The 13,102-nt window shown below is 41.9% G+C and overlaps 1 protein-coding gene across 2 annotated transcripts in view; it reads right to left on the reverse strand.

The window, feature by feature from the left end:
* The window catches only part of otud5a (OTU deubiquitinase 5a), a 39,358-nt gene extending 34,959 nt beyond the window's left edge, over nt 1-4,399 (reverse strand). Inside the window, exon 1 of one of the 2 annotated variants that reach the window (XM_086276621.1) lies at nt 3,553-4,399. In XM_086276621.1, the coding sequence (XP_086132747.1) occupies nt 3,553-4,140 (588 nt within the window). In that variant the 5' untranslated portion in view covers nt 4,141-4,399. The remainder of the gene's footprint in view (nt 1-3,552) is intronic. The other variant, XM_086276618.1, reaches the window with a different exon arrangement.
* Nucleotides 4,400-13,102: the final 8,703 nt, after the last annotated feature.

The following is a 13,102-nucleotide window of genomic DNA, read 5'->3' on the forward strand; positions in this document are numbered from 1 at the left end:
TCCCCTCTTTGTTATGATCACTCAAAAAGTAATTATTACTCACATTACACAGGACACTTTTCTTAAACATGTAAAAATGCAGTACATTACTTAATTACTCCCAGAAGAAAGTAATTCATTATATAGTTTCACGTCACTGTGTAAAATGACCTAAAACACACCGCCTGAGGTAATTTCTCATTTAACAGTTGAAACTGCAGACCTACACACCAACACAAATCCTATTGAGGACACACTTATAATCTGTCTCTTAGTATTAGACAAAGCCTCTTATAGCAGAAAACAAAGCCAACAGCAAAGATGAAAACCAGCACAAACAGACTTTAAAGCGATCACCACGGTGAATCTACTGTAGAGACATGAACAGGTACAAACGGAGGCTGCAAACTGCTCATCAGTTTGTTACCTGTTGAAGTTCAGGGTGTGTCTGCTGGGCTGGGGTCAGTGTTCACTCAGCTTTAAGTCACTCTGGGTTCTTGGCTAGTTAGCGTTGCAGTTTACACTTTACCACCGCACTCACTCTTTGTGCAGTAAAAATAAAACTAATGACCATATCCTGCACCACTATTTTCCTCCTCCGACACACAAACTGATCGTAGCACAAGTGCACGAACCGATAAGTGTGATCGACAGACAAGCAGACTAACAGCCCCAAGGAACTGGACTACTGGGAACTGGTTCTCTACGCAACTGGTTACCGACTCCCATCCCTAATTCAACCTGACATCCTCGTAATCAGCAAATTCTTTGGTACAGTAACTTTTCTATATTAGGAAAATGAGTTTGGCAAATGTAGGTTACAGAGAGACCTTTCATGTGCTATGATTTGTTATAAGCAACCATCCATGTCCCACTGTGATATATGACCCTTGAGGTTTTTCTCTGGTGAAAAACTGACTTGAAATTGGCGCCGTTTTTCTACTGAAACTATGACATTTCCCATGATGCTGACGCTCAGAGCTGGTTACAGAAAAATCAATCTAAATTTCTAAATGAAAGGACATTCTGTCTGCAGACTGTGAAACAAAACTGATTTGGCTGCAGTTTTTTTAAAATGAAACTTTAAAGTGTTTTTCAGCATTTCCTGTTATGAAGTATAATGACTACAAAACGCTAACAAAATGAGGTGAATTGACTTGTGCCCTGTACTTGGAAGGCCACTAACTTGTTATCATATCTTGAAGGTAACATTTTGCAAGGTTTCCTTAAATATACAAAGTTATTGCACCAAAACAAACACATAAACAACTAACAAGCACACAAAATAGAGAACTTCCATCAGATGTGGATGATTTTATAATAGGCTGTTCCTTATCACTCCCTCCAAATAGATTTTTTTATCTGGCTCAATCTGAACTAAGAAGCGAGTTTGAGGATTTAATGAGGGGCAAAAAACAAACTGCTGTAAAGAGATGAACTCGACTTAAAATACAAGGAAAAAACAACAGTTTCATATATAAATCAAAGCAAAAGAAAAAATTATTTAACCTGCACCAGAAAATACTAAAGACCGGATATAACTTAGAAATATCTCCATTTAAAGCAACCAGGGACTGTAACATCTAGTCCTTTTTACTGAATCTGAAACACCTCCAACATCAAACTGAGTAGCACTTCAAAGTTCATTTCTGCTTGATATAGTCGCGTTATTGATCCGTAAATATCAAACATCTATTCTGCTTGAGATTCAAATTAAAAGCCTCCCTGCAGAGTGCTTCGGTTCAGGCTCAGTTTGTCATTCTGTGGATCCCCGACACTGAGTCAAGTAAAACTTCTGGTTTAATCCCGACTTTTCAGTGTTAAAAAGGCAGTTAACATCTTAAGCTTAGGTTTACCATTGCCATGGCAACTAGGCTGCAGACCTAACCTGCTCCATGTTCACGATAAGAGAGCAAGAGGTATGAAATCACCGCCTAGTGACGAATCAGTTCTCCAGGAAACAGCGTCACCATTCCTGGAAGATCCTGCTGATCTCACTGCACTGCAGAAAGAGTGTTTAAAGTCTTTGTTTTCCTGATGAGCATCAGGAATAAATACAGATTCTTAAGACACAACATAATTACTTGATTTTTGCCTCTGGTTGACTACATTTTTTTTTTAATTAACTGTTCTATGATTGTAAGTATAATCCTAAAACAAAGAACCTATTTGTACTTGTAGACCTTTTATCAAGTCTACATGGAGACCGAGTCAGTGGATGAACCACCTCAGGATTTTTACATTTATTCTTTACTCACTCTCAGACTGTTGAACACCACCAGCAGCTGAAAGAATAACACTTTCTTACACACATATAAACAATGATTTAACTGAACAAAAATTCTAATCAGTCAAATTCGCTCATGTCTTAATGACAGAGCTGTGAGAAGTCTGTTTAGTTACACAGTCGGCTTTCTTCTCTGGCTTCAAACAGACTTTAACTTTATTACCATAGCAGGTCTTTTCCAGTCTTATTGACAAAAACGCCAAAGTGCGCACACATTCATACTAACAATCTGCTGCTTTGTCTGCAGCAGCTGTGTTACTCCCAGTCTGTATTATCCGTTTAACCATATTGTTCACAGTTTTCTATTCTTTGTAAAAATCAGGTGTTCAGCTGTCTGCAGACCTGCCTGTGTTTCTGACTTTTTGTTGTTTTTTTTGTATATTGATAATATCCATGTTAAGGTTACAGAACATACAGAGAGGATATCCGTACCCTGAACTTGTTTCATAGTACAAGTGTCCAACAAACGTGTTTAGAATTTCTAGCATGCAGTCAAGTATCTCGGTAAAGAGTTGTACAAAACCTCATCACATTCTCCAAGAAAAAAAACAAACCCTGAACATGGGCGACTTCTGAACAAAGAAAAACATTTAATTGAAATTAATCAATAGGTAAAATAAGCGTTTGGTGTTATTATATTCAACAGAGAGCTGACAAAAATGTGTCCTGGAAATAGTGGCATGAAAATATTTTAATTCTTAGTTTATATTTCATATGCGTAATATTACGATTCAAAAACGTGTATGTAGCAGTTATTATCCTTCCAATCTGGGAACATCTGGCTGTTTATTTTAGCCTCACCTGAATGGGCCATGGAGACAAATGCAGCTCTCTTTAACAGTGTTTAAATGTGTGCCTAGAGTGTGTTTGTGGTTAGTTTTGGGGTAAATGTTTAACTGCCAGGTGATCAAACGTCCGTGCTGTTGCTATGGTTGCCCCAAACGGGTTTCTCTTAAGACCTCAGGTGAGCAGACATGATTAGCAGGTTACTTAATGAACGCCCCCTCCCCCCTCCACCACCACCAATTGTCCCCACAGCCTGCCTCTGGAGGGAAACGACTCATTGGGCTTAAGCGTAAAACCGAACAATAACAGCAATTTCTTCCCTCTTAAAGTTAACTTAAATCCTTATTTTCTGCTTCCTAGTGGCCTGTGCTGATTTTATACGTTTTGTTTTCGGTCTTTAAGTACCTGAGTTCTGGTAAAAGTGCCGGAAATCACCTGTGCAGGAGCACTAGCAGCTCCGTTAGCCTTGTTGCTAATGTTAGCTAGCGTTAGCGTCCTACCTGCTCCACAGTAGCCGGGTCCATGGACTGAAGCCGGGCGGCGTTCTCGTACTCGTCCTCGCTGTTGTTTCCGGCTCCTTCCTCCGTGTCCTGGCTGGACCCTACACCTCCCGGTCCGGTCACCCCGGGCTGGCCTCCGCCGGCCAGCGCCCCCACCACCCCACCGGAGCAGGTGCCTGCCTGCCTCCGCCTCTTGCTCAGCCCGGGCCCGGAGCAGCAGCTGCCGATGCCTCCGCCGCATCCGACGACGCCGGACGACACGACGAGCTCTCCGCGGGACCCGGCAACCATTCCGCCGCTGTTGTCCCGACCATCGCCCGGCCCCACAGGGGACACGGAGCCGACGGGCGGCGGAGAGGCCTGCTGCGGCCGGGAGCTCGCCTCAATGCTCCGCCTGTCGTCCCTGGCGGAGGGTGGAGCGGGCTGGTAGGACCAAGGCGGAGGGGAAGCCCTCGGTCGGGTTCCAGTTCGCCCTGAGTGCGGGTGAGGATGTTGGTGAGGGTCGGAGCCGGTCCGACGATCGCTGTCATCTGCGTGGTCCGAGACGCCGACCCCGGAGCTAGGCTTCTTCTTCGGGAGAATAGTCATGGTGGAGAGTGTGGAGGAAGCAGGGAGGGGGTCAGAGGGTGACAAGTCCTCCCTTTCTAGATCAAATAAGACGGTCTACTCGCCCTCCGGCCCGGCCGTTTGGCACCAATCACCGAGCTAAGGCTCTTATCGACCCGAAATGGACACAAAAGCGACGTTTCTGCTCCTTTTCAACGGTTTAGTTGAATAAAAACAAAACGCGTCTCCCTCTTCCGTCCACAGCGCGTCCGGTCACAACATCAACACAACATGACGTCACGTCCGGGACGGCTGCCACGGCACGTTTACGGCAGGACGTCAACCAGACCTTTGTTTTTATTCCGTGTTTATTTTAAAATCCAAACTTTATAATAAATATTTTATTTATTAGAAAAAATCTTTTGTTTGTATACTACTACTACTACAACTACTACTACTAATAATAATAGCAGAAATATATAGTTATTACTAATAATACATTTGATATGACAAACAAATACATACACAAAATAATGAGCTTAATTAAAAAAATAAATTAAATTAAATATAGAATTGCTTTTACATATAACTTTTTGCAATTTATAGTAATATTATTATTAACCTTTATTTAACCAGGAAAAGTCCCATTGAGATTAAAAACCTCTTTTTCAAGGGAGTCCTGGCCAAGAGGTGACAACATTTTGAAATTACAAAGTTACATACATATTATAAGTAACAATTACATTACGTTATACAATTTATTCATTTCAGTTAAGTATGCAAAAAGTATGTAATCAGTGTTATTATTTAGTATGTATTATTAGTATATTTTGAATGTAAATGCAGAAAAAACATCCTGCAGTTATAAGTTGCCTTTTTTCTCAGTGTCTCTTTAATCTGAACTCTCTGCATCTAAATGTGACATTTTCTTGCTGTGTGATATGAGAACTTTTCTCAGAACAAAACTGTGTAGGTGTAATTTTGAAAGGGTTAGGATGGGATTCACGACCAAATATTTCAGGTCAGTTTGCTAGCTGGAGACTTTCTGAGCTACATAAGCTCTCACACAGAAGATGGGCCCTGCAGATCTGCAGTTTATTATTAGGAACTTTCTCTCTGAACTTTTCTCTATATGGACACCTGATTTTTACTCTAAATGCAATTGCAGAAATATGAAGTGTCTTCAGATAAATAGGAACACAAGTTCACATTGCATAACATCATAATCTAAAACTCCACAGAGATAACCCAATGAACTGCCTGGCAGGCTCTGACTTAAAATGTTTCAATTTGATATCTGAACCAAGGAAAACCCTATTCATCTAACCATCCATCCACTGAGCCCATCCCAGTGTTGTGGGGGGATAGGTGGGGTACATCTGTAGAGGTCACCATTCTGTTGCAGAGATATTTACTAATACATATACCTTGTACTTTAAAAAGGCATATTTTCCCTCAGAGAACAGAATTAAATGATGTGACTTTTACCAGGTTTAGATAAGACATGTAATTTGAATGTGAGCACGAAGTTAAGCTTTAGAAAAGAAAACTGCTGAAAACTGGTACATTTATGAAAAAAGTAAAGTGAGTTGGTTCTTGATCCAATAAAATACAGCTTTTCTCATTTTTATTTCATGAGTTTAATCTTTAATTTCGACCCTTCTGAGTTGTTTGCCTAGATTGTTTCTTTTACAGCATTTTTGTTTTCAAAGGCCGTCATTGGCTGTCGTAACTTAACCCTATTGAAAATAGTAGAACACAAATTTCTTCCTGTCAGGCAGTAAAACAGACTGACTAAAAAAAAAAAATATATATATATATATATATATATATATATATATATATATATATATAGAGAGAGAGAGAGAGAGAGAGAGAGAGAGAGAGAGAGAGAGAGAGCGAGAGCGAGCGAGAGAGAGCTATCTCTCTCTATATAAAATGTATAGAAAAGTCTGGCCATCTGTCTTTACACAGCGACATAATTCACGGCAACAACTGCTGGTTGAGACAAAAGCAAGAAAACAGCCGAACAATGATGTTTGACAACAGGTCATGTAGGTGTTGCCTAGCAACCAGAGGAGAGGAATCAGTTAGTGATGGAGAACAAATAGACCGCTGCGTTCAGCTCGGCATCCTGAGGGAGAAGCTTCACAAACCAAAACGAACCAGAAGTTACTCCTGATCGCTTTGTTTTGTTTATTTAAAAAAGAGCTTTATGTGCAGCCCTGATGGCGCCACCGTGTGGCCGACGTGCTTATTACAGTCAGGAGAAACAGCGCTGCCGCTGTGACTGTGACCCAGTTAAGAACAAGTTCAGGATGACATTATCTCAAAGAGCTGAGAGTGACAGGAAGCAACCAAACAGACATATGCAATAACAAAACAAATTTCACGCAACAAAAGAAACGTCAGGAGTGAAAACTCACAGGTTATTTTAGTGGATACTGAGTGGATTTATCCTGTGCTGTTTTCAAGGCCAGGAGGGGTGCTGGCTCATGATTTCAAAAGTTATACACACACACACACACACACACACACACACACACACACACATATATACATATATATATATGCGCAGTATCTTAGGACAGAGATCCCCGATGTTGTTCCCGGGATCTGCTGGAGCCACTCGCCTAGCTTGGGAGTCACCGCACCTAGTGCTCCGATTACCACGGGGACCACCGTTACCTTCACCCTCCACATCCTCTCGAGCTCTTCTCTGAGCCCTTGGTATTTCTCCAGCTTCTCGTGTTCCTTCTTTCTGATGTTGCTGTCATTCGGAACCGCTACATCGATCACTACGGCCATCTTCTTCTGTTTGTCTACCACCACTATGTCCGGTTGGTTAGCCACCACCATTTTGTCCGTCTGTATCTGGAAGTCCCACAGGATCTTAGCTCGGTCATTCTCCACCACCCTTGGGGGCATCTCCCATTTTGACCTCGGGACTTCCAGGTTATACTCGGCACAGATGTTCCTGTACACTATGCCGGCCACTTGGTTATGGCGTTCCATGTATGCCTTGCCTGCTAGCATCTTGCACCCTGCTGTTATGTGCTGGATTGTCTCAGGGGCATCTGCACCTGGGGTCTTGCCTGGTGTGATAGACCCCAGCCTCTATGGATCTTGTGCTCAGAGCTTGTTCTTGTGCTGCCATGATTAGTGCCTCTGTGCTCTTTCAGTCCAGCTTTGTCCAGCCACTGGTAGGATTTCTGGATATCAGCCACCTCTGTTATCTGTGGTACATACCGTGCAGGGGCCTGTCCTTCTTTCCGCTTACATACAGCCTCAGTGTGCCTTCCCTCTCTTTGTTACCATCCGACTACACTTCTCCAGTCCGAACGACATTCCAATGTCATTGCTGTATATCCTGGTAGTGTGGATCAGTGAATCGATGTCTCGTTCACTCTTGGCATACAGCTTGATGTCATCCATGTACAGGAGGTGGCTGACAACTGCTCCATTCCGTAGTCGGTATCCGTAGCCAGTCTTGTTAATGATCTCACTGAGGGGGTTCAGGCCTATGCAGAACAGCAGTGGGGACAGAGCATCTCCTTGGTAGATCCCACACTTGATGGCGACTTGTGTTATGGGCTTGGAGTTGGCCTCTAGTGTTGTACGCCACATCCCCATTGAGTTCCTGATGAAGGCTCTCAGGGTCCCATTGATCTTGTACAATTCTAGGCATTCCAGTATCCAGCTGTGGGGCATTGAGTCATAGGCCTTCTTGTAATCAGTGCACAGGTTGGTCAGTCTGGTCTTGCAGTCTCGGCTGATTGTTCGGTCTACCAGTAGCTGGTGTTTTGCGCCTTGGGTATTCTTGCCCATCCCTTTCTGTGCCCCACTCATGTATTGACCCATGTGCCTGTTCATCTTAGCCGATATGATGCCTGACAGGAGCTTCCACGTGGTGCTGAGGCAGGTTATTGGTCGGTAGTTGGAGGAGACCGGTCCCTTCTGGGGGTCCTTGATGATCAGGACTGTCCGGCCTTCGGTTAGCCATTCTGGGTGTCAATATTTCCATCTATCAATATTTTACACTTGACAAATGGAAATGTTTAAAATCTATGTAAAATCTATGACAATACATGTGAGGTCTTTGAATCCTTCTTCTTCAGTTGTTTAATTGTGCAGAATTAACACCACTTCCTGTTTATGTATGTATCATAACCAGGATCATTCATCAAACAGATGCTTAAATGTTATCATGAAGTGTATAAACAATAAAGAGGCAGCAGGCTGTGAGGTGACAAAGTGTATTTATATAATTTCCCCTCCCACACACACTCTCACACACATATCTTTAGTTACAGTTGGTGCTCAGTGTTGAGTAAATAATAACAATAACAATAATAATATAAGCAATTCTTGAAATATAGAGTGATGCACTTTATACAAAATACCCTGGATATAAGTGTGGAGGTTAATGAGAACAGCTGTGTGACGAGTCGCTGGTTCTGCTTGTTGTTTGCTGTGATGGACACCAGAGGGCGCCCCCAACAACTCTATCAGGTGTAAAGGTTCAGATTTCTGTTCACGTTTACAAAACCAAAACATATTCGGATTCTTTGATTTTCAAAAGCCAGCAGGAGCCACATGTCCACAGTTATTGGGCTTTATTTTATGCGCATGTTTAACAAAGGAAAGCATTCAGAGACCAGGAGATGTTAAACTAGGAGATAACTAACCATCTGAATTTAAAAAAATAACTGCAACAGCCACGAGGTGTATTTTATTTTCATTAAACTGGGCTTAGACAAAAAAGTAGAAAGACCCATCAAATCCATCCATTTACTTAACCATGTATCTAATCCAGGGTCACAGGGGGGTTGAGCCCTTCCCAGCTGTCACTGGTCAGAAGGTGGGGTACACCTGGACAGGTGACCAATCCATCACAGAGTAAAGTCCAGGAGTTGTTTGACAGAAATAGAAAAACATTTGTCAGGAAGCTGAGATTAGCTCATGAAGAAAACACACATCTTTGACATTCCTACTTCTGATGGGAAAACATAACAGGGACGTCAAATGGAGCAAGCTCCTGTTTCTTCGCGGTGAGCGACCTGAGCTGCATGCAAAAATCAAAACAAACAAACAAACATTTTGGTTTTGTAAATATGAACAGAAGGTTATTGTGAGCTGCTTCTTGTTTCTGCTGTTTCAAACATCAAGGAGGTTACACAGTTGGCCTGGTTTGTCTGTTTGTTTGTTGGATTGCTTAAAAAAAACAATCAATGGATCTGCATTTAAACTTTACTGACAGTTCAGCTTTTGGATAACTTTTGGAGTTGATCCAGATCCGGAGCCAGGAATTTTCGGCGTTCTTTACCACTGGGACAATGGACAAAACTGCACATTTCACATCATCCATCAAAGGAGAATTTGGGAGGTAACAGCTTGATGCTCTCAAGGAAATTTCACAAAGTAACCAGAGCCAGAGCCAGATGTCCTTCTGGATCCAGAGGTTCAAATCATGGATAAAGGAGGGCATGTTTAGCCTTGGCGGTGGTGCACAGTGTTGGGCTGCCGTTTTTGCTTCAGTTGGTATTTTGGTGATTCAATCGTCTGTTTTAAAGATTGTTAAAAAAAACAGCAGTAAATTACATTTGTGTCTGAGAGACTCAGAGTGAGGTTCACTGAGTGAGGTTTGCATTTTGCAGTTTCCAAGAAAAAAAGCTTGAAGGTCAAAGAGAAAAATGTTCAGCGATCACTTTGCATGTTGGAGACAAATCTGAAACCAGGAATGTGCAGAAATGTTGAGTTTGTGGTTAAAATCTTAGATTTTAGTTTAGAGTTTATCTCAGTCTGGCTTCAGTTTAAAGCAGAACATCATCACAGTGCAGAACCAGAGAGACACCTTTAAAACAGCATGTGATGTTTGTATATACAGTTCATACTCTTTGAAATGCCCAGAGCATCCTTTGGGTGCTTGTTCCTGAAGTGTTTTGGTTGACAGACAGCTGAGGGAATATTTGGCTGAAAGTCTGAACAACAAAACCTGCAAACTGAGGATCTGTAGGAGGATCAACACACGAGGTGAACCTGTCCCACTGCTGTTTCAGGTGTAAAAGTGAGAGAATTGATTTTTTGACTCTCAATAAAAGTTTACAAATTTAAATCACATTTGTTCGAGTATTCGAGAAGATCAAACCCCAAAATCTGAGCATCATAAGTCATCTTAAAGATCGGGAACATCAGGGAATCAGCTCTGTCTGAAATCAAACCAATCAAACTGTGATCCACTGGTCATGTGACATGACGGCCATCACAGCAGCTCAACTTTCTTGAATTTTGAGGTCTGGTCTTGGTCCATCAGTTATTACAAAGTTTATTTGGGATTATGGATTTATTAAATTCATTTTTTATGGCACAAACAGCCATCGTGTTCACATCTGAGTGAAGGCAAACTCTGCATTCACCAAAGAAAACCAAACTTGGAGACAGATTGAAGAAATTCTGTAATTCTCGTTACCGCTTAAAAAATATTAATCCTACTTTGACTCTTACAAGAAACGTCGAGGTTGGAAAAAATGAAATAAAAATGAAAGAAAAACTGGCCGATCAAAACGATTGATCAATTTTCTGCCCCCTGATTTATTTGTCTGGCTACTCAAACTAGATGACTGAAACGAAATATTAAGCTCTGTATGTTAGAATTAGAAGATCTCATAATTACCTCTGGATAGTTTTACATTATTGCTTCACAGTTATGAGATCAGAGACTTAAAAACCCCCAAAACAATCTCTCCTGTAGTTATGAGAAGAAAATCCCAAGATCTGCCTCTCCTGTTTCTGGACGTCACCACAGTGGACGTGACTGAAGAGCAACTTTCAGCTTTAATTCAAAGGCTTCACGAACGGAACAAAGGACGGAAACACAGCATTATTCCTAGACTTCCTAATTTTTCAAATATGAAAAAGAATTCTTATATTAAAAATTGCTACTTTGTCAAATTACTTTTGATCCTCTGGAGGATGGTGTAAAAAATGGTTGTAATTCCTAAACAATGAACGTAATCTTGTTCTGAAAGCTCTTGAATTTAAGCACAAAGTCTGCATTTCAGTCACTTTTGGTGAAAGCAGAGTGTTTGTGGTCAGAGTCGGAGCGTAATGCAGGATCCTCGCTCCTCCAGCAGTTTGCAGGCTGTCACACGGACATGGTTTTATACAAACAGTCCTAAACACGAGTGCAAAGGCATGCAGCAGTACCCGCCTCCCGGTGCGGCATCACCCACAAACCCAGAGGACATCACATGATAGAAAAGAGATTACAGCTCTGCATTAGCGAACAAACAGCAGCAGAACACGGTCACCGTTAGTGTTTGTGCGCAGAGCGCTGCTCCCGATGCAGTCAAATATATAAAGGTTATGCATTCATGCTGCTGATGAAGACGAGTGTGTCCGGCGACGGGTTTCAGGAGGATTAAAGGTCCTGTATTCAGACAGGAAGTGGAGTCTTGTGTTTGGTTTGAAGCTGACCTGAAAGAGGATGGACATCAAGTTCTAAAAGTACAGCTGGAAAACATAAATATTGTTTATATTTATATAAACAATATCAGACAAGATCGCACTAGAAGTATGTAAGAAGCTGTTTGAGACGCAGTATGTTGCCACTCAGCATCCACCCAGAAACACCTCGGGCATCTTTTGGGGCAGTTTTCCTGAAGTATTATCTAAAGAAACGCAATCTTTAACGGTCACCGTGGCATAAAAGCTGCATGTAAAGAATCACCAGTAAAATCTGATGAATAACACTTAAAGCTTGGCTGACTTTACACGGAAACAAGGTTTTAGAAAAGTAGATAACTTAAACTTCTTCCACCATCTTTGCTGTTACAATTCCTCTCACAGGTTCAGGATCCACACTCAGTGGGAGTGCCTTTAGCTGAACATTGAATACAGAAATAGCAGACAAGCTGATGCACTGAAACAAGTTTAGATACTGTAACTAAAGTAGATTACTTTCGTTAGAGTAATCTTAGAGGTTGAGTGTGGAGGTGAACCTGCTCTTGACTTCCTCGTTTTATTCATTTAAAAAAGCCTCTGAACTCAATTAAAAGGAGGCGGGAAAGCCGGTTATTGGAATTTTATACTCTATTTGATTGCTCATGGTGCTTTCTTACTACTATCCTCAATCACACCAGAGGCCTATAACCTAACAGTTACACACTCACACTCTGATGGATGTATTGAGGGCGACTGTTGTGCCCAAGGATACTTCAAGGACCTCCAGCCTTCCAGTTAGCAGCTGACCCGCTCTACCTCCTGAGCCCCAGCCGCCCCAAATCAAACCATTTCTCACCTGCTGCACGACGTGAAGCTGTGAGCGGTGAGCAAACAGCACACCAAGGCATGTCTGAAGGTTTGTTTGTTCGTCCAAACCACAATAGTGAGTACAAAAACCTCCACAGGACCACGGTCAGAGGTCATCTAAGGTCGGGTCATTTCTAGTATGAAAACCTATTGCAGGTTGTTCACAGCACTCGGTTTGCTGGCGTATTTACCTTCCAAATGTTGTTTTCCTATCATCTTTATCTCTGGCTGTGACCTGCGGTCCTGTTTTTGGTTTTATTCATTTAGTTTATTCAATAAGTTTTTAAAAATGTATGACTTTTCAGGTGTTTTTGGAGTGAATTCGAGAGAATCTGTTCATTAATTACCCGCTGTTAATTCAAACACTGATAGATCGCCACCCACTGAGGTCACAACACCAGCAGACGCAGCCAGCATCAACAGAGTTACGTCCTGTACCTTTTTTAGCATGAAACCAAAACAGAACATGAAACAGGGTGCGAGGTGTCTGAGTTCAGTGACTGACGCTCTGACAGCTTTCATGGACGCTGCTGTTGGGAAGTTCTGAGGAAATGTTTAAAATAAGCTGACTCAACAGGTTTTTGGTCTTTGAGAAATCTCATCTGCCAGCATCAGTCAACTGAGCCGATAACAGACGGATATATCAGTGCGTCTCTAAAAGCGTTTTCTTCTCCCTGATGAACTTCTGAGCATC

Source organism: Aulonocara sp. 'chitande type north' Nkhata Bay, linkage group LG20, assembly GCF_057382095.1.
Source record: "Aulonocara sp. 'chitande type north' Nkhata Bay isolate Kocher_YH1m ecotype deep benthic linkage group LG20, A_spYH_male_GT1.1, whole genome shotgun sequence".
Lineage (NCBI taxonomy): Eukaryota > Metazoa > Chordata > Actinopteri > Cichliformes > Cichlidae > Aulonocara > Aulonocara sp. 'chitande type north' Nkhata Bay.